General features: G+C 34.4%; 1 protein-coding gene across 1 annotated transcript in view; it reads left to right on the forward strand.

Annotated features, from left to right (window-relative positions):
- ubash3ba (ubiquitin associated and SH3 domain containing Ba) overlaps positions 1–26844 on the forward strand; it is a 51998-nt gene that overhangs the window by 11393 nt on the left and 13761 nt on the right. Inside the window, exons 2-4 of the mRNA XM_056457909.1 lie at positions 23974–24027; positions 24618–24804; positions 26618–26816. Coding sequence (XP_056313884.1) covers positions 23974–24027; positions 24618–24804; positions 26618–26816 — 440 coding nt within the window. The remainder of the gene's footprint in view (positions 1–23973; positions 24028–24617; positions 24805–26617; positions 26817–26844) is intronic.

Below are 26844 nucleotides of genomic sequence, written 5' to 3' on the forward strand. Positions count from 1 at the left end.
TGTAAATGTATCTAATACATAATCTTACTGTCAGCCTTTTAGAAGTAAATCTACTTCTGCTGCAGGTGTTTGACCCGTGCGGCACCTCAGAGTTTGTAGTCCTGCTGCCATTGGCCAGAACGAGCCGGTTCTCCTCCAGTCATCCTCGCTGTTGCTCCCGCGACAAAAACAACAAGTGGACATCACAGCAGCACGGTGACAGCATTAAATACAGAGACCTAAAACTATTACTTTAACACGTTTGTGGCCAATAATGGGTTTTATCCATAGACTGTAAAATATATATTTTATCTTTTTAACCGGATCTTCTAAGTGAACCGGTTGAACTAGTTCACCTAATCGAACTGAGTCATTTAAAACGATTCGCGTCTTCAGTAAGCACTCGTCCACAAACTACTTACTTTTTTAACAAGCCCAATACCCCCTCTAACTCTGAATAATACAATATATACTCTTATTCAGTTATTAGAACAGTTACGTTACACTAAGATCAAATTTGAGAAGCGGTTAACCGATAAAACTGCGCATGCGTGATTCAGTGAACCGAGCACAAACATTACATGACAGCCTGCTGTGACTGAACTAAACTTCAACAACTGCAGCGCGGGTAAACCGAGGGCTTAAATGAGAGGATCTGGTGAAACGTAAGTTTATTTCATAAAAGAAAATCGCAATGGAGTTTAAATAGGTGAACCGTGCTTCAGTTGGGTTGCAAAACTCTACTGTAAGACATTTTTCAGATCATGGTGATGTTTTAATTGACTGAAATAACTATTGCTGACTACATAATGTTGAGTCCTAACATCCGCGATAAATATCTGAACTTCCCATCACTACTGTGTATCTAACATCAGAATCAGCCTTGCACACATATTGTACTTAAGGCTGCTGTCTTGTGGGCTGTTGCATTTGAATTTGAGGATTGATAGATGGTAGTGGTAGATGATAGTGTTCATGTGTCCTCTGAATACAGGTTTCAAAAAATGTATGGCTTGAGTATTTATTATACAATATTTATTCTGTTTATTTTGAATCTTGCACCTAACAAATATCCTCATTTATAAAAAAAACTAATACTGAAACTAATAGAAACTAAACGCAAGTCATTTCAAAATATAGAAACTAATAAAAACTAGTAAATCTCCCTCTAAAACTAATTAAAACTAACTAAATTTGAAAACAAAAAGTCAAAACGAAATAGAAACTAAAACTAATGAAAAATCCAAAACTATTATAACCTTGCTTTGAATTGCCAATGTTCCCACCCAAAAACAAATGAACCAGCAACAAAGAATTTGGTTTATATTGTAGAGTGCCAATTGCATGACTTATGAGAGACTCGCATTGTCGTTTTTACATCTAAGCGTGAGTTTATTGTGCGTCAAGTTGCCATGCAGATGAACAATTCACTCGCAGCACAGTTTGTTAACACATTTTAATGTGTTTTTAAAGGGGATGGTGTTAAAAAAAACAACATGGGGAAGTTGAGTCAGTTCTAGTTTATCAATTTTTGTTATTTTTAGTGTAATCACTTAATGACTGGCCATTCCTATTTAATATTTCATATTCAGTCTTTTTTTTCCATATTTTTTCTTTTCTTTTTTAGTTTAGTTTCAGTGTTATTAATAGTTTAGACTTCATTTCAAGCCAGAAATGCACATTTTCCGATGCAAATATGTCCAGATTGTATCGGACCTGGTTGCAGAAACCGATTGGGCAATTTGTCTGTTGACTCAACTATGCTGTAACTAAATGTGTACAAGGTGGTATTTTTGGAGGTTTCCGTGTGAGACTGTGGAGGCCAGACTTATCAGCAGGCTGTCAAGTGTGCGTGTGTGTGTTTGTGTGTGTCAAGGTCAATTTGAGTGGGAAGCTCTCATACATTGGGTGGAAACACTGATGTTTCTGTGTCCTGGCTGCTTGGGGACTCTTTCCATTTTCGCCTGATGATGCAGGAGTTGCACACATTTTCCGCTAAAGAAAGGCAGAAGGAGAATAGAGAGGGAGTAGGCAACAAGTTTTAAAAGGAGAGCGTGAGGTGGAAACATTTAGAACGGAGAGCATTGCAAGTAAATTCAAAGGTGCTTTGAGTTTGAAAATGTTCAGTTAGTATGTCAGTAAAATGTGATGATAGATATTGCCGATATCGACAATCATCAAAGTTAATTAGGTTTAAGGGGGCAGTTCATCCAAAATGTTGAATAGACTCTTTTGACATTTTTCCGGGTTTCTCAGTAGCGGAAGTCGCCATAGTTGGGAAAACATAGAGTGCAGTGAATGGGAGAATACAACAAATAATTATTTTTACAATCTTATTTGCTCAAAAAATAAAAGAAAAACTCCAGACTTTCAGAAAAAGGATAAAAATTGTGTGAGACTGATGACGGCAGCCAGAGGAGAGAATAACGTCCTGTCCCATAGATGCTGCATTAGAAACTCCTCTCACAAGCGGTAATTTGTTTTTTTGTTATATGAAGCAAAGATGATGTACTTCATACAGAAATGCATATAAATCTTCATACTTTTTTTTTTTTAATAAAAATATTAAACACTTTAAAGGATTTAAGATGCTGATAACCGTTAAACGCATCATAACAGGCTTGGGAAATGGGTCCATTCGGTGTTTGTTTACACTCCAGACTTTTATGATGATATCCTCTTGAGAAGACTGTGGCAAAATTGGTAAACTCTGGAATTAAATTAAGGAATCAAACTCAAGGCAAGGCAACTTTATTTATATAGCACATTTCATACACAGTGACAATTCAAAGTGCTCTACATAAACAGGAATAAAAGAGACGAGTATAAGAAAATAAAAAAAACATGAAAATAAAAATTATTAAAAACAGATTAAAACCGATTAAAATATGTTAAAACGGGTTTTAAAAGAATGATGAACTCAAGAACTTTGAAGAGTCTAATTCTTGAAATTATTTAGAGGAATTTTGTAAAACAGATTTGAAAATTATTTGAAAAGCTCTATTTTAAAAGACCAAAGTTTGGCCAAATTTCTTTTGATAAACATTGTAGATCATAAATTGAATATTACATCTCTAGGAAGTCAAATGGACACTTTTTTTATTTTTTCTGGAGCTTGAAAATTGTGCGCATTATTGTTTGCTTCTCTTGATTAATTTTGGCCTAGATTAGCTCTGGTTTGCTTAATATTCACACTGTTATTTTTAAGATCAAATCTGTACAAAACAAACAATAGTCGTCTATGATGATCGTTTTGTGAAAGATTGTCCAGAACGTCCAACACAATGCTGTGTGTCTGCTTTATTGTGTGAACAGATGTTATTTTTATCAGCTGAGAACTCGCAGAGAACTTTATAAAGTGTGTAAACTTTCTGACATCTGAATTGAACTGTAATCGCAACATTTGTGACTATGATGGTGATGATGATAAACCAGGTTTGCTTGAGCACTCTGTCCTTTATATTGTCACATCATGTCCTATGTTTTTGCTTCATTTAGAACTCTTAGCTTCATGTTGCATTCATATTTTATTGGACTGAGATCCACCGTCTCAGCTGTCTCATTCTGTCTGTTTGTGGCACACTAAGATTCAGAGATGCTCTTTTTCTTTTATTGAATGATTGAATGAGTAAGAAAGAAAGACAATTCTCTTTTTTGAGGGGGGATTGTGTCTTTAAATTGATCGCCTTTATCAGAAACGTGTCAGTCATGGAAACAAAGAAAATTAAAAAGATTATATTTTTAAACATTTATTGAGATTATTTATTTTGTGAGTGTGTGTGTGTGTGTGTGAAACAACTTACTTATTTGAATGAACTCCAAAGAGTTTTTGTTATGGCCCTGGGTTTGAACATGCATTGGTTTGTATGTGAGTCACATATTCTGGGATCTCTCACCTGTGCATGTGTTGATTTTTTTATCTGTTCTCATTTTGGAATTCTGTTCCATTGACCTTCTATCTGGTATGGAATTTATCATGAATAGGACTTTTCAGCCATTCAGAAAAAAAAGTTGTGTTCCTCATTGTTTGTACTACAGTACATGATCATTTTTGTCCATTCTCGGATATTCCGTAATAGTCTGTGACTCAAAGACTGGTAATGACAACAAAGCCTCTGCTTTGTGTGTGTGGAGTCATCACATGATGAGGAAATGTGGGAAGTGGGAAGGCCATGACAGTGCAGTATCTGGAGGACTGAGCTCACCAAGAGCCAGTCACCTCTTAATGTCCCACAAAATCATTGCAAAGGATTCACTGGATATCTAGTCAAAAGAATACAACATTTTTATGATGTGCTTTTATCTTTAGGTTGATTTTAAGTTTAAAAATTCAATTAAAGCATTGATGTGTGTTGCAGAGTATTCATGCTTGGTTAAACAGAATAATTATGACATAGATTTTGTAACATTATAAATGCTTCTGTTGTTCTTTCATAATCCATTTATTGCATGCTTGCTGAACAAAACTACTATAGAATTATTTCTTTCCAAAACACGTTTTCACCACAACCTTTAAATCTATATAAATGTTTGTGTTTTTCTTTTAAATTCCATATTTATCAAAGAGCGAACTGTTTTCAACATTTTCAGTTTTTAAAAATTAAGTCAACATATACAAAATCAAATAATTTAATTTAGAGAATATTATTTATTTATTTCAAAAATAAGATAACATATCAGAATGGCAAATATTTACATTTGTTGTGACTGAAAATCAGGGATATTTCAGCAAATATTTTATTTCAAAGTCTAAATATATTGGTATTGTTTAGTCTAAAATATCAAATAAAAGGTGCCATGTTTACAGACATTTAAATAATTTTTAAAGAAAATCTCTAAATGACAACATTTTTACTTTTAAATATGGAAGTCATGTCACAAAATAAAAAATGTTTTTAACCAAACACGTTGATTTATAAGAAAATATAGTGAAAATGACAAATGTTTACATTTGTTATGATTGAAAATCAGGGATATTTTAACATATATATATATATATATATATATATATATATATATATTTTTTTTTTATTATTATTTTTATTTATTTATTTATTTTTTATTCCAAAATCTAAATATTTGTATTATTTGGTCTTAAATAATAATATAAATGTCTGAAAACATGGCACCTTTTTATTTTATTAAAAAAGTCTCTAAATGACAATGTCATTACAATGCCAATTACATGAAAGTAATGTCACCACTAGTTTACAAAATATCAACAGTTTTACCCGTCACATTAATTAAATGTATAACAGGGTTCAACGCTAAGGTTTTTTTCTCTTGGCTCAATCGGGTTTTTACTCGTCCTGCCAACATTTTCACCCCCCCTCCACCCCAAAAATAAGTTAAAAGCTATTTCTTAGCCACATATTTTAAAATAATGAATTAAAAAGAACCTAACTTTAGAATTCCTGAATCTAGAATTTAAATATTTAAAAATATTAATTAATGAATAATGAGCCAAATTTAAAATGTTATGCAAACAAAAAGAGCAGTATGGAAAATGTGCAGGTATTTTATAGCACTTGCACTAAATTATTTAACAAAACGTGTCTGACTTATAGTCAGTGATGGGAAACTACATAATATCACTTTGTTTTTTTTTGCCGTGTTCTAACCACGTAAATGTCTGCTTCCAAGACATTAGAAACAGACATTTTATTTTAGCCTCATAACTTGATGTTGCCGCCATGTTGCTGTACTGGTTGTTACCAGGTTATGGAAAAAGTAACATGCTCTCATCCAATCAGATAAGAGGAACCAGAAAAGCAATATGGTGATTTTGACTTCACAGAGAAGGGAGCATTTAAAGGCTTAGAATCCAGAAACAGTTTGTGCTTTTAAGACATTATTCGCAAACAATTGACAAATAGTCACAGGCAAATTAAACTTTAGTATGATCCTGTCTATTGTCCTGAACGTCTCTCACACTGGCCCCGGGCCATCGGGCAGTCCTTATTGTTATGCCCTATATAAGGAAATATTGTTTAAAAAAAAACAAAAACAAATTACAATTGTGTTCTAAAGATTGTAATATTTAAAGAAATACTTTAATATCAGTACTCATTCTAGTATTGTGATTTTTGGATGATATCAGGCATTTGTGGTTTACAGATTTCTATTTTCTATGCTTTTTTTAAATTTATTAATATAATTTTTTTAGGAAAAACATCGGAGACAAATTGCTGGTTAAAAATGTAACTGAGATCTACTTCAAGTCAGCAATGGAAAAAAAACAGTTGCTGAGAAATGGATTTCTCTAGTGAAACTGTCTTCTACCGGTTTGCTTTTCTCCATCTATCAGCTTCAGTAATTTTTTACCTGAGAATACAAACACATGAAATCACAGTTCCACTCTTTCCTGAACACAATTTGAGAGTTTTCCATAGCTGCCAAGATTACTTTGTACCTGTGTTAGTTAAATGCAGTTTAAAAGCCTGGAAAACTACACAAAGGTCTTCGGGTTTCACTGTAAGTTGCGTTTTGAAACATTTTAATTCATTTTCAGTCTAAATTGATGTCGTCCAAATTTGTATGTCAACTTTATGAACAGCACTCCTACTCTTGCAGACTCCTTGTAAACCAACAGTGCAAAGTTTGTCCGCTAAGAGGAAGTGCCCCATTTCAGGAAGTGGTTTGTGACCTTTTGTGAGTGCCGTGGCTGCTGGGACATAAAGGAACCCATATGTGCTGAGACACAGAGACGTGGGGGTGGAAAGACACATGCACGCTCAACTTCAAATGCACTAAGGTACATGCGTACACATATGTGTGCATATTGTCAAATATAGCAAGAGTTCACAGAATCTGAATCAAAAGATTAAGTGGCGCTTGCAGAAACGAGTGCTTAATACATACAAACCGCTGTACCTCATACAACCCTACGCTCAACTGTTCAAAAATACTGAAAGAGAACAAACGGTGACCGTATATTGCCTTCATATTCCGTCCTCACATTTAGTCTGAAATTTTTTTCCACTATGTGAGCCAAATAGATCTTCAAAACCTTAGTAACGACAGGTTGTACCAAATACCATTATAATAGGGCTGGACGACACGGAAAAAATTACACATCGCGATATTTGTTTTATTCTGCAATTATTTATTTATTTATACTATATAAATATATATAAATATATATAAATAAATAAATAAATATATATATATATATATATATATATATATATATATATATATATATATATATATATATATATATATATATATATATATATATATATATATATATATATATATATATATATATATATATATTGCGATTTGAATACAATTTCACTAGATGAGTTGAATAAATATTTGTAAAAGATCTGTACTTTTAGATTAAGAAGATTTTGTAGGGGAGTTCATAAAATATAATTCAAGTTCATTTGTATAGCACTTTAGCACAATAAGTCTTGTATGATAAGCATAGTATTTATATTGTTGAGCACAATATTTGTATAATAAACAACCTACATAGCATAGATAAATTTAGTAAAGAAAAATATTCTAATTAAATATACATACATATACATTTTATTGTTTTCTGAAGAGTCCAACTGTATTCTGGTATACAGTAATTGAATAATCAAATGTTAAATAATACAGAATAGTCTTCATTTTTATAAACAGTTCCATAAAATGAAGCGTTATTAATTTATCGAATTTACAAATGGTACATTTTCTTAGGCCCAAATGCTGTTAAAATCCTCACACAGTCACAGGCCTCAAAAAACACTTGCAAATTGATCGGTTATAATCCACACTCAACATTCCAGACCTTTTTCTTGGCTGCTGCATGGAGGGCGACCAGCGTCTTCCGGTAGAATGCTAAGAACTTCCGTTTACAGCGTTTGCAACCGGTAATTTGCTCTCCGAAAATGGGTTTCAACAGCGTTTTGACTGGATTACGGAGTGTTTTTGTGACACAACTTTGAAAGGTGTGTATTAAAGCCGTTATAATTTGTCAGATGTGGTTCAAGCGCGCGAGAAAAACGTTTTCCTAGTTCACGTGTCTGCCGTCAGAAATACAGTGTGTGTATGTGTGTGTGTGTGTTTCCCTGGCCTGTCAGCTGTTAGCTCAGCGGCTCTTCAATACACACACGCACGCACGCACACACACACACGCACACACACACACACACACACACACACACACACAAACAAACAATACTTCACTGCATTATAGAGCAAACTAGATTACTGGCATGAAACTTAACAGGTATGTAAGTCATGCAATTTACAAAAATGACCTATAAAAGTGCATTACTGATATTCTGCTGGCTGATTTGTATGTTCATTCTAATCGCGAGCCGTTTGTTTCATTTACTATGTTGTATTTACCACGGCTTGTGTTTTTCTGTCATTTCAAAATGTCAATTTATTTTCACTTTGTCACAGTTATTAAATCAGTGTGCTAGTGGGGCAGTACAGGTGACTTTAGCGATGACGATGCTTCATTTAAACAGCAGAAGATGCCGTCTGACAACGAGGGGAAAAAGCCTCACAGCAGTTATTTTCCATCCTGTTAGATCACACGTTTTAAAATGATCAGTCCAGGAGGTGGCACTGATCGACAACAGTATCTGTTTAAAGAAGATAAATGCAGGTAAAATAGATTAAAACGATCGTTTCAGAGCTGTCCAAATGTGACTGTTTATACGCATCAGCTGCTTACCGGAAGTTCTTAGCATTCTCCTTGCTCATACACGCAAAGCATAATGGGTAATTTTGCATTCCAACAAAAAAATCTATACTTGTGATGTGACTATTGCGAATGATCACACTGCGATATCGATGTTGAAACGATGTATTATGCAGCCATGGTTCATAAATATTAAAGTAAGCTTATTAGTTAGCGTTCGTAAATGCATAAAAACCATTCATTTAAAATCTTCCTGAGCTATTTATTCATCTTTTTTATTTATTTATTTATAGATTTTTTTATAATAATAATTTTTTTCAGGGGTTTCACCGTTTTATACAGGACAGTAGAGAGTATTGACAGGAAAGTTTAGGGAGCAGAGAGAGGGGAAGGATCGGCATAGGACCTCGAGGTGGGAGTCGAACTCTGGTGGCCGTGAGCACAGTAGTGCATGTGTCGACGCACTTTCCGCTACACCACTGCCACCATCTTTGTTAATGTTTCAAAATATAATGCTCATTATTAGTTTGTCTTTGTAAATCGTATGAAATAAGTGAACAACTTCTGATGTTACAAAATGTGTTATTTGAAATGATCATTTACTATTAAATGTTTTTAAAAAAATGTCTAATTTTTCAAAAAAAAAAATTTATTAAACATTAACAATTAAAATTAAACACATGCAGCTAATGTTAACTACAATTTTATTAATGTTAGCTGCATGTGCAAGCTAAGTGTTTAGATGCAAGTCTTTAGACTACATGGTGGCACAATGGGTGCATGTTCGCCTCACAGCAAGAAGGTTGCTGGTTCGAGCCTCAACTGGGTCAGTTGGCGTTTCTGTGTGGAGTTTGCATGTTCTCCCCGTATTCCTGTGGGTTTCCTCCGGGTGCTCCAGTTTCCCCCACAAGTCCAAAGACGTGGTATAGCTGAATTGGGTAGGCTAAATTGTCCTCGGTGTATGTGTGTGAATGAGTGTGGATGGATGTCTCCCAGTGATGGGTTGCAGCTGGAAGGGCATCCGCTGCGCAAAACTTATGCTGGATAAGTTTGCGGTTCATTCCGCTGTGGCGACCCCAGATAAATAAAATGACTAAAGCCAAAAAGAAAATGTATGAATCAATGTTTAGACTTAGAATTAAGTTTGCGGTTTGTTCAAACTACTTATTTAAAATGAGCTGAAATGACACAATTCTTGATTTATATTATTTGCGGCACAACTTAATCGTTTTATGTTCTATCCACTTAAATTTGTAAAACATAACAAGCTAACTTAAATCCTTCATATTGTACAAACACAAATCAGTTGTGTGGAACCAACATTTTTTACAGTGTAGCTCAACATTAACAAATGAAACCGTAGCATCATTTTACAGTGCATCTTTGACATTTTACTAAATGAGCTTTATGTTTTGCACTAAAAATGATTTTGGTGGAATCTTTACAGAAGTTTTAGCCAAGTTGTGTCATCATACTGAGTGAAAGGGAATTTATTTAGAAATGATTAATGGAAGAATTTATTTTGAGAGATGAGATATTTCTTTTGTCATCCACACCATGTCCTCAGGCTATGAATAAGCAAATGCTAAATAAATCACAGAGCAGGCATGAATAAATCACAATGAATAATCTAAAATGTTTGGGACTGAATGTACTGTAGTAGTTCTCGGTTTCTTTCCTCACATCTGGCTATTTTCAGTTGAACATGTACTGTATCTGTTATCAAAGAAATGGCTTTATGTACACAATTGGTAACGATGGGTAGTAGGGCTGAAACTTACAATTGAGTTTGATTTAATCGATTACAAAATGTAACAAATTAAACGTGTAGTAATCAATGCTACCTCTGTATAACATTTATGAGATTTGCTCATTATGTTTATCTTAAGCAATAATCAGCTTGTTTTTATTTTATCCTGTAATTATGTTATTAGTTAAGATTTCTGCTGAAATAAAAAAAATCCATAGTTTAAAATCAGAATATAGTTTAGCAGCTGCAAATTGACCTATAAGGCAATTAAGATTGTTGGAATATATATATATATATATATATATATATATATATATATATATATATATATATATATATATATATATATATATATAGATGTGTGTGTGTGTGTGTGTGTGTGTGTGTGTGTGTGTGTGTGTGTGTGTGTGTGTGTATATATTTATATATATATATGTGTGTGTATGTATATATGCTTATTGCTTTCTAAAAAAGGGAAAATTCAAAAGATCCAAAGAGATCAAAAGAGTTTCTTTTACTGATAAATAATAAAAAGAACAGCCATTGACTTCCACAATATTTTTTTGTTCCTACTATGGAAGTCAATGGCTGTTTTTTTCCAGCATTCTTCCAAATATCTTATTTGTGTTCTATAGAAAAACTAAATTCAGTTTAGAAATGTACATAAACTACCATTATATGCATCAATAAGATGAATAAGAGGATCTCAGAAACTATTTAGATATATTAATATATTGTTTTGAGACTCTTAGACTCCTTTTTCCCTCTTTAATTAAATGGTAAAGATTTTCTGAATAAATGTAATTATTAAAAATTAGAAATTGGGCAGTATTTGTTTATCTTTTAAAGTTACATAAATATTTTAGCCTCTAACGAGTGGATTCTGTGTTGAAGCTGCCACTGTAAAGGATGTCTGCTAATTATAAGTTTCGTTGTAGTGATTCATTGGTGTTTTCAGTTTATTTTTTATTTCAAATTGCCTTAATGGGAGCTTGATCTCTGCGTCAACAACTTGTGTTGTTGCGAAGTTTAATAACGTAAAAAGGGGTGATTTTTAAACATTTTTAGTAGTTGAATGAAAATTGTATTATATATTTTCTAGGTTTCTTGTGTACATTTACAATGAGCTGCTCATACCTTTTGTTCTCTTATTTTACAAATGTATTTCCTTTATATATTATTTATTATATAATATATTGTTTCAAGCTATAAAAAGTAACATTGTCCTTATAATATTGGAATTTTTGCTAAGTTTATGTAGTCAGTAATGCTACCAGATGAGAATAGTAGACTATTGTGCTCTGACCTATTTTATAGTGAATAAATGTGCCACATCATTTGCATGTTACTTCTTACCACAGTATATTTGTATACATATTTATGTTAGTGTTCAGTGTGCACTTCCTTTACATGACACACAAAGATGAGCACTTTTAAAGATAAAATAATACCTCTTCCTGTTCGAATTTAAATTGAAAACCAAACTGAGAATCTGAGAATAAGTGACAGAAACACTACAGGGCTAAGCTCAGAGTTTCCAGATGACAAACTGTAATGGAAGAAGCAGCAGTTGTAATCCTGAATATGTCTGTGGAATCTAAACCTTCACCTGTCTATTGTGACTTTTCTAAATGGTTACTAATTGTTCGTTTGCAATGAATCATGTTTTAGTCATGCACACGCATGTTCAAACCCATGGTCACACCTAAACACCACAGACACACTCTTTATCTCAAAGAACATAGAGTTCAACAACTGTTTTATAGGTTTTAGTGAATTCAGGTTAGTTGTTGCACAGTAATTCCGTAACGAATCAAGCAATATTAGTGAATTACATGAATAAATCTATTTTGTTCTTGGTGAACCTCCTGATTTGGCCTTGTTTTATGTCCTGTTGGTCTGTCTACATAAACGGTGTCACCATCTGCCTGGTCTTGTGCACCCAAACCAAGTGATAAGATACTCACAAAAGCTGCGAGTGTCTTCCCTGTAGTTTTAACATGATAAGCTGTTAACTCGCGGTTTAGAGAAGACGAGACGAGTGTGAAAAGATCTTCGCGGCCAGCCAGCCCTGTTACTTACAGAGGCAGAAGGGCTTTTTGTCTGCGGATAACAATTGTGCATGAGGATATATGAGAGAGCAGAACAATCAGAGACATCACACACTGCGTTTGTTATTCTTTCCTCTCGTTTTCTCTGTGTGGGATGGAGGAGAAACGAAAAGAATAGAGGAGACTGAGAGATGGTAGTAAGATCCAGAATTAACACTCGCCAAATGCCAGTGCAAATTGCTGTTGGCAAGTAGCGTGGAGTTTCTTGCCAGTTGGCTGGTAACTTGTTAGGAACCACAATAAAATAGATGGATTCAGTTGTAATGATAATTTGTCCCTTGCTCGAGTATATGTTATATGTGCAACTTTTAGTGCAGTGGAGCGTAATCGACAAATTTGTGTTTTAAATACAGACTCTCTAGTTTTTTTTAAAGATTTTTAAGATGTGATTTTTTTTTTATTTTATTATTTTTTTTTTTTTTCGAAATTTTTTATTTATTTATTTTTTCCCGAATTTTATTATTTTTTTTAAATGAATGATTTTTGTGGTGATAATTCCCAGAAATTTGAGAATTTCAAAACTTTTTGAGATTTAAAAGTTATATATAAAATTATATATATTATATAGAATTTTATATATATATATATATATATATATATATATATATATATATATATATATATATATATATATATATATATATATATATATATATATATATATATATATATATATATATATATATATATATATAGTTGAAGTCAGAATTATTCATAATAAAATATATATATCCGGACACCCCTTTCAGACATCTTCCTTTTGCATTCACAGTTACTCCTGTTGGATGTGGTTCATCCTTCTTGGTGGTATGCTAACATTAGCCTGCATACTGTGGCTCTTGATGCATCACAAAGTAATTTGCTGTCTTGGTCACAGATGCACCAGTAAGACACACAAACAATTTGTCCTCTTTTGATCTCTGATATGTCACTCATAGTATTGTGTGTTGCAATATTTGACATATTTTATTTAACAAAATTGTGCTATTTCTCTGCTAATTAAACCTTTCAATGAAGGTGTCAATTGTCAATGAAGATTGGCCCCCAGACTGGTCAAATTTAGACATGAAAACTCCAACTGGTGTGTGTGTGTGTTGCATGTTTGTTGCGCGCATGTGTGTGTGTTTTGGGTTGGAGGTTTCATGGCTAAGTTTAATCAGCCTGCTGGTCAGGATATAAATATAGTTTATATTTATGTATTAGTGTTCTGCCTAAAGTGCCATTTAAAGGCTCAAATAGGTCAGTTAGGTTAATCAGGCCAGTTTGGGTAATTAGTATACCCACATGGAATCCGCTAATTTCTGCAAATCTTTAGCCCATCATAGTTTATTTATATACTTGTGTAAATGTGTGTAAATTTATATTTATTCAGTTTTTAACTTATTTTCAGTAATATTATTGTCGAATATGAAAATGATTTATTTTCAGTACAGTTTCTGTCTTTTAGTTGATCTATTATATGAGAGACTTGGGGCCCAATCCCAGTTCTACCCCTTAGCCCCTCCCCTTACCCCTACCCCTCGTTTTGCGTGTTCACGTGAAGGGGGGTCCCAATTCTTTAGCTTGAAGGCGTAGGGCTTTAAAACAAAATGCTAAAATAAAAAATGCTAAGTTTTGCTATCTATAATCCATAATAATATCTTCTGTTTAGCAGTCCCACAACATTCTGTCACTCGATGACACTTGAATACCCTGTCTAGTGGCTGGGAATGATCTTTTTACAGTGTCTGGTATGGTATAATGTAAATGTCGATGTTGTTTTCGTGTGTTTAGGTGAATATGGCCCTCTGTGTAAATGCACAGTACAGTTACAAGCTTATTACGCGCACATTAGATCGTTATGATAACATAATGTATGCCTTATACCAAAATACCAAAAAATAACACAACTAGAATAACTACAGTAGTCGCGATCGTCTGATCTCATATGAAGCAAGAGATCGCGATTATGTGTGCAGGTGCTGTAGTGGTGTCCCATTTCTTAGGGGTAAATTTTGAAGCCCTTCCCCTTCACACTCTGTTTCAAGGGCCAAGGGGAAGGGGTAGGGGTACAAAAATAGAATTGGGATTGGGCCTTGCTTTGTTTACCAAATAAGTGGATCTAATTGGATTTGCATTGTAAACCTTAAATATAAGTTAAAAACTAAATCTTTTTAAATTTCATATTTAAAAAGTTTTTAGTTACAATACTCCCAAAATCATTCTGTGTATGAAATATCCGCAGATTCTGTCTAGCCCTATTAATTAGGCAAGTCATGTTTTTTCGTTGTTTTTTTTTTCTTCTGAAGTCAGTCGAAAAACAATGTTGCTTAAGAGACCTTAAAATGGTTTTAAAAACGAATTAAAACTGCTTTTATCCTAGCCGAAATAAACAAATACGATTTTCTCCAGAAGAAATAATATTATAGGAATACTGTGAAAAATTCCTTGCTCTGTTAAACATCATTTAGGAAATGTTTAAAAAGAAAGAAAAAAAAAATCATAAAATGGCTAATAATTTTGACTTCAACTCTCTATATATAATATATTCAATTAATTATAATAAAAGGTCTTGGTTGTTTTCGTTCTCTCATCTGATACAAGTAGTGCTTGTGGACTGTTTCTCAAAAAAAAAAAAAAAAGTACCGGTTTGTATACAGTAAATTTCAGCTTAAAGTGTCCAGAAACTGGCTTTCGTTGTCTGATGAAATGCGAGTATTCTTGAAGTGTGTACAGAGGACACCCTTTTTTTTTTTATCTGTGCATGTGCGATTATGTGTGGGTGGGCGTTGCGCTGTGTTGAGCAGAATGGGAATACATGCTAACTTGCTCCTCTGTAAACAGGAAGTGACTATTTCCCCATAGAGCTTGGAGATTGGGCCAAAGCAGTGAGAATGATGGAGCAAATATGCACAGACACTGACTTAGACTCTTGTTCCGTGTGCATGTTACACATCTTGAACTACCTCTCACAAAAATGTTACGAGGGTAGAGACGGATGAAAAAAAAAATGAGATAAGAAAGAGAGAGAGGTCTTTTTTTCATAAATGAATAGTCATATTCAACAAAACCCACGCGCAAAAGCACACCCAGACAAATGTGTTCCCTGGACCAGGCTCTTCATCCCTCTCAAATGCTGCACAGGAAATACAGGTTATAAATAAATCATTGAGTTCCTGCCTGGAGCACTGACCAGAGGGGAAGGGAGGAGGGGATGGCCTGTAACACAATACAGACACGCACATATATAGGGGCTGATGGACAATCAAACAAGTAAAGTGCGTTTGAGTGTGTGCGTATGTGGGACCCTGGATGCAGAACTATTTTCACATATGTGTTCGTTAGGCAGATAAAATGTTTGTGTGAGCATAGGAGTTATTATGTGTGTGTGTGCGTGTGTGCGTGCGTGTGTGCGTGTGTGCGCGCGTGTGGCCTCACTTGTGTGTTTGTTAATGTATATGTGATGAATGTGCTGTGTGTGGGTGGTGTGATGTCTTGAAAGTGCAATCGTGGAGTTTGTTCACATGCAGTTTGGAAACTTGTGTTAATCCCTTTCTTTAAGAGTTTATTTTGTTTAAAATCGAGGTCTTCATTTCTTTCTTTTTACTGAACTAGTCTGCAGTAACGAGTACAAAAAGTAAAAAACAAAAAGTATCTCGGGGTCAACAAACAGTGGCCAACAAAAAATATATACATTCCTGATATGTGATCTCACGCTCAATACACTACAATTATATGGTATAAATACTGCACTACAACATACAAAATAGATCGACTTAAAATGTCACTTACCTGTTTTATTATGATTTGATCAGCTGTAGTTAGAAATTACGCTGATTTATTTATTTATTTTTCTCCTCTATGGGCTTATTATGTGGTCCCTGTCACCATCTTGTGGATGGAAGGCGTCAACCGTCTTTGCTCAGCTCAGTATGACAGGCTGATGGATGCCGACTGTATCTCCAAAATTGTAAATATTTTAAAATGGGCACTGCACTATCCTTGCAATTTAAACAACTACATTCTCGCCTGAAAATGCCTCGAAAGTACATTATGTTGTCCAACAGCTGCAAAATTTGACATACTTGTGAGTTTATTGATCTGCTGTCACTCCATGTGGATGGAGTAATACAGAAGGGTGAGGAGGCTGTAAAAGTGCTGTTATTGCAGAATATCGCACTACTATCAGTCAATCAGATTTGAGAACTAGACAGAATAAACTACAGTATATATAGTGTCCGAAAATAAATAAATAAATATGTATGTATGTATATGTATGTATGTGTATATGTGTGTATATATATATATATATATATATATATATATATATATATATATATATATATATATATATATATATATATATATATATATATATATATATATATATATATAGTCATATATATATATATGTATGTGTGTGTGTGTGTATATATATATATATATATATATATATATATATATATATATATATATATATATATATATATATATGTGTATATATATATATATATGTATATATATATATATATATGTATATATATATATATATATGTATATATATATATATATATATATATATATATAGTCATATATATATATATATGTATATATATATATATATATATATATGTGTGTGTGTGTGTGAATATGAATATATATATATATATATATATATATATATATAGTCATGCATTTATTTATATACAGAATAAACGTATAAATTTAATTTCATTTTGGATGCGATTTTAATTGTTTCACGGCACCTATTAAACTAATCGAAATGGTGGGATTTTTAAAAAGTTTAAAATGTATTATTATCATTATCTGCTTGTTTGTAATCGTAACTGGATGAATCAGCATTTTGGAATGAATCTCTTGAAGCTCCTGTTTACACTTGTTAGTAAAGGGTTAGTTCACCCAAACATTTAAATTCAGTTTTTAATTTCTCACCTCCATGTCGTTTCAAACACGTGAGACCTTCATTCATCTTTGGAAAACAAATTAAACAGTTTTAGATGAAATCTGAGCTCTCTAATTCTCTGTATAAACTTTAGTGGTTCAACTGTAATCAGAAGGTCCAGGAAAAACTTTAAAAACTACTTGTTTGTCAATGTCTCCACTCTCACATCAGGTGCATGTTACTATGGGCGATTCGCAATATTGACTATTAGAGTCAAAAGTGCAACATAAAACCTCCGTATTGCTCTTAGTAACACCAGACAAAGATGAACAAAGACATATTTACATTTTTCTTGTGCCACACGAAAGAGTTTTTGAAGCTCTGTATGATGACAGTTGAACCACTGAAGTCACATCAGTGTTTTGACAATGGAATGTTTTGGTTTCTTACCTTACCTTTGAACGTCTTGGGACTGCGGCTGTAGAAAGAGAGAGAAAATAAAACTTCTGAAGTGGTTTCATACCTATACATGCTGCCCTTTCTGGTTTAAACAGATCTGAAACATGCATCATAATACTTGTCAAAGTTTAAATGGCATCGTAATAGACGTTTAATGGTTGTCATTGTCATTTTATGAATAATATCATTTGGGTTTGGATTAAGATATTTTACCAATTAGTTCTACAACTCTTTAACTGGTCCGCCCTGTTCTGTAAACTCAGTCCGACTTTGAATTGCTTCAGTTTGTATTGCCTCAACAAAAGATTCTGTTGTAATTCTTTTACATATTAACTTGCATATAGGGCTGCACGGTTGCGCAGTGGGTAGCACGATCGCCTTACAGCAACTAGGTCGCTAGTTCGAGCCTCGGCTGGGTCAGTTGGCATTTCTGTGTGGAGTTGGCATGGAGTGGGTTTCGTCCGAGTGCACCGGCTTCCCCACAAGTCTAAAGACATGTGGTACAAGTGAATTGGGTTGGTTAAATTGTCCTGTGTGTAAGTGTGTGAATGAGTGTGTATGGATGTTTCCCAGTGATGAGTTGCAGCTGGAAGGGCATCTGCTGCATAAAACATATGCTGGATAAGCTTGCGGTTCATTCCGCTGTGGCGACCCCAGATTAATAATTGGGACTAAGCCGAAAAGAAAATGAATGGATGAATGAATGAATGAACTTGCATATAAACAAAAAAATTCCTTGTGGTGCTTTTGCGTTTGAATTGGGGATTCTGCTGCTACAGCAATACACATCTTGTATAGTGACGTTACACCCCCTTTTTGTACATTTTTATAAAACACACCTCTTGTGATTGAAGTAATTTTCTGCACTGGGATATTTATAAGTGACTATATTTTATTTTCAGACTCTCACAACCAATGATACATATGTGAATGCGTGACTGCACAGGCATCTGAACTTGATCATGCATGTATGAAAGTCTGAATATGTGTCTCACCATGCTCGGATGTCATAAACCATGCCATATGGTGTGTGTGTTCATGTCCGGAGTTTGTGTGTGCGTGTGATTATCCAGTCTTTGAACACAGTTTGGCAATGCATACATGGTTTCTCATATGTGTTTAGCTTGTGCATGTAAACATGGCTTGTGTACATCTTTGCAGTGTTTTTGGGGGTAATTGTGCATATATGTTTATACATTCATAACCATATGGCCGTGCATCATGGGCTTCCCCGTCCCAGCATGCTTTGTGGCTGTGGGCCCTGAGGGCTAGCTGGCTTGATGACCATATTCTCTGGGAAGCCTAACTAAATATAGAGTAATTGAGCGCTGTGCATAGACTGTGAACTGGATTACCACACACAAAAATGCATACACTGGTGACTTTTGCAGTAATCTTTTATTTTTTATTTTTTATTAATATAACCAAGGAAAGTAAATGCATGGAAAAGTTGCACATGAACCTGAACATGAAATGAATGTATAAATCTAAATGAAATAAATATGTATCTATTGCAGATTATAAAATGTTGTGTACTTTTGTCCTAAACTTGTTTACCATGAAGCGATTTAAGTGTAGGTCAGGCTTGTGAATAAACTGTAGGGGCATTTGTGTGGTGGTGAAATAAGTAATTTAATAATAGCAATGTAAAAAATAAATATGAATAATTCATAAATAAAATCTAACACTATCACAAAAAAGAGAATATTTAATTTGATTATCTAATTGTATATATGCATATATTTATATGTATGTGTATACACTCACCGGCCACTTTAATAGGTACACCAGTCCAACTGCTCGTTAATGCAAATTTCTAATCAGCCATTCACATGGCAACATCTCAATGCATTTAGGCATCTATAGATGGTCAAGACGATCTGCTGCTGTTCAAACCGAGCATCAGAATGGGGAAGAAAGGTGATTTAAGTGACTTTGAACGTGGCATGGTTGTTGGTGGCAAACGGGCTGGTCTTAGTATTTCAGAAACTGCTGATCTATGGAAATTTTCATGCACAACCATTGCTAGGGTTTACAGAGAAAATGGTCAGAAAAAGAGAAAATATCCAGTGAGCGGCAGGTTTTGTTGGCACAAATGCCTTGTTGATGCCAGAGGTCAGAGGAGAATGGTCAGACTGGTTGGAGCTGATATAAAGGCAACAGTAACTCAAATAACCACTCGTTACAACCGAAAACGTCAAACATTGAGGCAGATGGGCTACAGCAGCAGAAGACCACACCGGGTGACACTCCTGTCTGCTATGAACAGGAATCTGAGGCTACAATTCGCACAGGCTCAACAAAATTGGACAATAGAAGATTAGAAAAACGTTGCCTGGTCTGATGATCTCTAAGGAATATTTCCAGTACCTTGTTGAATCTATGCCACGAGTGATTAGGGCAGTTCTGAAGGTAAAAGTGCGTCCAATCCTGTACTAGTTAGATGTACCTAATAAAGTGGCCAGTAAGTGTATATACATGTACATTTGCGTGCTTTTATTGTATATGTGAATTATTTGTACTTAAATATTTTAGCTCTTTTTATCAACGTTTGAAGCAAAGTTTTTGCCATTGATACACGTTAAAAAATGCATTGAATCAGCTTATTTCTGTACGACACTGAAGACTGGAGTAATGAGCCTAAAAATTCTCAGTTTTGTAATCAAATTACATTTAAAAACATAACCTATAATATAGTTTTATTACCATATTGTCTTATAACTACTACTTTTCAACTATGTTATTCATACTTTAGTATAGCTTGTTGTTGCAAATGTTAAAGAGTCTGCACCATAAAACACAATTGGGTGCAATTAACAATAACGTTTGTTTGCTTGTAATGCTTTGATACAGTACATTGTCTGATAAGTGTAGCGTGATCACCCAAAGCTTCCTGTACTTTGAACAATCCGCATAATCTGCATTTCCCTGATCTCTGACGTGCGACTTCTCTGTTCTTGTGTCTTGTCATTGCTTCTCTTGTTGGGTGTGAGAAAGCCACGTCTATAGCCTCGTAGTCAAATGCCACTCTGGTTCATTCGTAGTATTTCCTATATCCGTTTGTGAATCACTTTTTCCGATCCAGAGTTAGTGGAAACCGATTGTCAGCGGTCACGTGTGTCTCCACAGCAGTTTGTATTTCCACTAATTACTCATAGCTCATCAACAAACTCAGCATTTTGTCATTGAGTTATTTTGTTTGTTTGTTTTTCTGCTTTCTTCAAACCTCAGGCTGCGTTTTCAGTTTGACTGCGAGTTTTCAGACAGATCCGTTTCCCCCGAGAGTCAGTCAGACTGTGTGATTTTTAGAGCTTTTATAAAAAGACACTAATTAGATTTAGAGGATAATTTAATTGGCTCAGGAAAAAAAGCCTTCGAGATGTCAGCTGACACACGAGGAAGTAACATAGTGCGTTTAGCGTGACCTTAGATTGGATTAGATGTCGTTTTGCAGTATAGATGCGAACCGAGGAAATAATATCATCCTACACATGAGAAGATTATGTAATTATCCCCACCAATAATGTACTTCTACTAACTGAGTGTGTGTGCACATGAAATAGAGATAGCCTCGCACAAATAAAGGGGGCTGTGACTTTATGTGAAATTATTGTTCTATATAGGTGTCAGATTGCTTTTAATTACGCCTTTTGAGTTCTGTATGATGGAAAAAGAAAGAATAAGGAGAACTCGAGACAGAGAGGAGGCTGTGGCGAGCGTTTTATGAACTGAAAGAGATAGCGACATTTCCTTTTTCATCACAGTTTTCAAACCACAGACCCAAAGATATTATTTTCCACACTGATCTTTTAAGCAGACACCTGCTAAATGAGTCAGGCTGGGTGTACATTTGTGAGATGCAGTGGTGGTAAATTTAAAGGGTGTTTCTTTCACTTCTAAAATATAGCATACACTCAAAAAAAAATGATTACTGCTGCTTGTTCAAACTACTTATTTAAAATGAGCTGAAACACAATTCTTGTCGTTTCTTTGGCCGATTTATTTGTTTTATGTTCAGTCCACTTAAATTTGTAAACTGTTAAGTTAACTTAAGCATTTTGTGTTGGACCAACTACCTGGTTAGGGCATTTGTAGCTTGTAGTGGTATTGAATTAAGAGAGTAATCTTAGGTTTTTAAAGTTAAAAGAACGACTTCATAGAGTTTATTCTTCACTTTAGTTTGAAGATTTAGAAGATTTTCATGTAATGCTTTAAGTTTTGAGATTACCACCTTGCTTTGGGTGTTGGCAGCTTAATTAGCAAAAATGCAGTTTGTTGCTTTGCTCAGTGAGCAATAACTGGCCTAAAATTAGTTCTGAGATCAGTCTCAAACTGTATGTAACTCAAGAAATGTGCTTAAAATGGCTCTTTTAGTTAATTTAGGATAACTTCAAATAAAATTAAGAGACTTCGAAATGTACGACACATAATAGACATACATGATATTGTCAGACATTTGAGTTTAAGGTAAAAATAAAAATACAAATGTATTTCAACTTTTATTTGATAAAATCATGTTGGACCCACTCGCATTTAATTGTGTAAATAGTTTTTTTTAGTTGCTGCTAAACAAATTTATTGGATGGAAATCCTGCCCTCAGCATCCGATGCGTAAAACATATGCAGGATAAGTTGGCGGATTATTCTGCTATGGTGACCCCTGATTTATAAAGGCACTATGCCGAAATGAAAATGAATGAGAGAATGAAACCCTGCCATTAATTAAATTGAGTTCATCCAATGAGTTATTTATTTTAGTGTATACATGTACCGTTTAAAATTATTTAGGTCTGTGTGCTTTTTAAAAAGGTTCTCTTCTCCAAACTTGCATTTATCCGCAATGATACAATAAAGTTCCATAAAATATTTTTATTATTATTATTATTATTACTTGATTACAATTGTTTGTTTTTGTTAGTGATAATGGTGAAAAAAAATTTATGAACTGATTAGAAAAAAATAATTATTTTAAACAGGTGTTTAAGAAAAATATTACAAATTTAATTGTTTTTCAGTTACTGTAACAATACAATTTGTGTAGGTACCATTAAAAAAAAATTCCTTCGTTTGTATTTGTTAAAATAAATAACTATATATATATATATATATATATATATATATATATATATATATATATATATATATATATATATATATATATATATATATATATATATATATATATATATATATATATATATATATATATATATATATTATTATTATTATTATTATTATTATTATTATTATTATTATATATTATTATTATATTATTATTATTATTATTATTATTATTTTTTTTTTTTTTTTTGGTATTTATATTTTATTTATTCATTTTACTTTATTATTTTTATATAAATATGGTAGCTGATAGTAAAATATAAAAATATAATTTGGCACACATTAATTTTATTTTTATTGATTTTTGTATAAAAATTTTAAAATATATTTCTTTAAAAATGTATATTTATTTAAAAAAATATTTTTGAAATTTATTAAAATACATATACATATTCTTATTTATACATAATTGTACTTTCTTCATATGATAAAGGTCCCTATATCTAATACCTAAACTTTTGATGAATACTCCTCATCCTCTTATTGCTCCCAGTGTTTGCTCTTATAGGTTGCTCAGGCTCATATGACCCTATTTAAAATAATCTGCAGAAGTAAGCCTCTTTAATATTCATAAATGCCCATAAATAAGTGATTATCCAGCTTTCCCAGTGGTGTTCAGGAGCTGGTCTAGACTCTTATTACAGAGCTTGCTTACCCTGCATACACGTGATTTCTTGCATAATAAACCATATATTCTTTAACCCAGAGATGTGGACTATTGAGGAACATCTCTGAGATATCAGATTCAGATCTCTGAGAAAACTCCTTAGCACTAATGTACTGATAAACATCCTCCGGAAAGAAGGCCATTGATTTTGTGACCAGTACAGCAATTGAGCTGATCTCTCTCTCTCTCTCTCTCTCTCTCTCTCTCTCTCTCTCTCTCTCTCTCTCTCTCTCTCTCTCTCTCTCTCTCTCTCTCTCTCTCTCTCTCTCTCTCTCTCTCTCTCTCTCTCTCTCTCTCTCTCTGTCTCTCTCTCTCTCTCTCTCTCTCTCTCTCTCTCTCTCTCTCTCTCTGTTACAGGCTAAAAGCTCTGGTTTCGACTGGGGGAAGAAATGTACAAGCAGCCTGTGACTGGTGAGTTTTGCATGTGTGCACACACCCACACACAGACACGTATGCACATAAACCATGTTGTGAGCCACACACACACACTCTGAGCTTTGAAATGGTAATATGTTTTACTTTAGAATCATTACATTAGACCTGATCACCTATACAGATGAAATCAGCTTCACGTTGTAATGGTTAATTGCTGCCCTCTGGCGGTGGGGAGTTGGAAGTGTGTTTACAGCTGATCTGTTAAAGGAATGGGTCACTCCAGAACGAAAATGTACTCAATATTTATACGTCATTGCATTGCATTTAACTCCGTGGTTATGTGCTTGAGTTCCACTGCAGTTGAAAAGGGTAAAAGAAAACCAACAGACTACGTGTTCTCATTAAAAGTTGCTTATTTGTTTGGATTACAACACATTTTTTAGGGGTAAATTTTGAAGCCCTTCACACTCTGTTATAAGGGCCAAAGGGAAGGGGTAAAAAAAATAGAATTGGGATTGGGCCATAGTCTGCAGTGTCTTGCCTTAACCGAAAGTGAAACTGCTGCACATCTTTTCAGAATGTCTTGGCGAAGCATCAGACATGACATGATTGTCTATTTTCTGCAGGTTGTTCTCCCATGTGGACGATCCATTTCTGGATGATCCTCTACCCAGGGAGTATGTGCTGTACCTGAAGCCCAGCGGTCCTCTCCTCAACCAGCTCTCCAACTTCTGGCAGCAGAGCCGCATCACATGCGGCAAGAACAAAGCCCACAACATCTTCCCTCACATTACCCTCTGCCAGTTCTTCATGGTTAGAGCACGTTATCAACATATTCAGCCAAATATGTGTCTGTATTAGCACTGCGCTTCAGTGTTATGTGGGATAGTTCACAGATTGACCTTTTTTATTATTCTTGTCAATCTAATTTTGCTGTTAAACATAAGAGAAGTTTTGCAGAATGTTAGTCACAGCTCTGTAAGGGCAGAGACACACTAAGCTGTCGCCAAACATCTATCAAAAGCAAAACCTAACTATGTTGTTCTCTTGCGTCTGGACCAAAAAGCTGTGCGTGAACACACCAAAGGGACAAAGCTGACTAAAATGAAAGCCACATTCAAGGCCTGCACAAGAGCATGTGTCTTTCTTACAAGATCTTTGGTCTTAAAAAGTCTTAAATTCACTGAAATATTGTGTTGTAGGTCTTAAATCATTTTAAACAGGTCTTATTTTTCTACATCCATGTAAAGCTGCCTAATCGGGCCAACATCCATCCAATCACTAACATTTCATCTTAATAAAAGTTAACAAAAGTTTATTTATTAGCTCTACTTGTCAATATGGTTTATCTTTCTTACAAGAACCTTTGTTTTTACAGTTTTTTTTAAATAATATATTTTAACTGGGCCATTAGGGAAAAAAAACTTTGCATTTAGCCTTGTGTAAGTCTGAAATTTCATTCATAATTGTCTTAAAAAGATCTTAAAAAGTCTTAAATTTGACTTGATGAAACCTGTAGAAACCCTGGTGAACTTTCTTGGCTTGAAATGTTTACTTGCTACATACCTTTATTATGTCACACTTGCGCTCTGATTCACTCTGATTCGTTGCTGAATAACCAGTCAGAGTGCTCTCTTCAGCCAATGGCTGAGACTGATTCTATATGCTGAATCAGGCTAATGAGCTCCGATGTTATCCTGATGAGAGGCGACGTGTGGAACACCCCAAGCCAACTAGCCTAGCCTGACAGATAGACCAATGAAGCCCAACAACCAACCGTTGGCTTTGTGACCCCGCTCGAGGAGCTGCTCAACCTCAATGATACGTACTGTAGCACCACAAGGTGATATAGGCGTTTGAGTCTGCTTACTGTTTTATAAGTCAGAGCACTTATACTGTTAGCATCACTCTTCCATTTCAGTTATCATGAAACAACTGACACAACACAATAGCTGCATCTGAAAGCTCTAAAATGAAGGCAGCTTTCTAAGCCAGGAGGGGACACTTATATCCAAATTCAGCTTCACTTTGTGTTTCGGGAGCTACCTTCTTGTGATCAGATTTCGAAGGCAGCATAGATTTGTTCTTCGCTGCCTTCAATATTCCACAATCCTGTGCATCCCATTAAAAAAAAATCAAACCCTGTTGACATTTTTGTGAAATTTTTGACCAACATTTTCTACTTTTGATGGCATTTCTAAAGAGAAATTAATATTGCAGTAAGTAAATATCACCTTACATATTCACCAAAGCTCTTTCTATTTAGTTGTACATGATTAAATTGTTGAATCAGTCTGACATCAGTTTTACGAGATGCCTTTGTGAAGAAACTCTGCCTTCAAAGTATCTGGCTGACAGGACAGCAAAGCTACAGCTTTTGAATGAAAACATAGCCTTGCTCATGTCCTTCTACATTCTCCAGTTATAAATTTTGTTGAACGCAACACTTTGTCACTGTTGGTTGGTTAGATCACTTCAAAGTTCCTAGTGACGGTCTAAACGCATCCAGGAAAATTAGTTCACAGGGAACTAGGCCTGGTGTTTCTGTAGCTACCCAGTGGACTGTAAAAGCCCTTTATGTTCTGTTGCATGACTGTAGCACTGTGTCTGTCTCATGTGCCTGTAGTGTGCAGATGGTAAGGTGGATGCTCTGGGTGAAGCTCTGCAGGCTGTGGTGGGCAACTGGAAGGGCCGTTTCCCCTCTCCGCTCCCTCTGGAGTTCTACTCATCCTCAAACTTCATCGGCCTCTTTGTGGAAGAAAAGGTGGCTGAGGTGATCAAGAGCTTCGCGGCAGACTTTGCCACTGAAGCAGCTTCCAAAGCAGGTGCGTGTGTGTTTGTTATTGGCATGAC

This window comes from Danio aesculapii, chromosome 5 (genome assembly GCF_903798145.1).
Source record: "Danio aesculapii chromosome 5, fDanAes4.1, whole genome shotgun sequence".
In the NCBI taxonomy this organism is placed as follows: domain Eukaryota; kingdom Metazoa; phylum Chordata; class Actinopteri; order Cypriniformes; family Danionidae; genus Danio; species Danio aesculapii.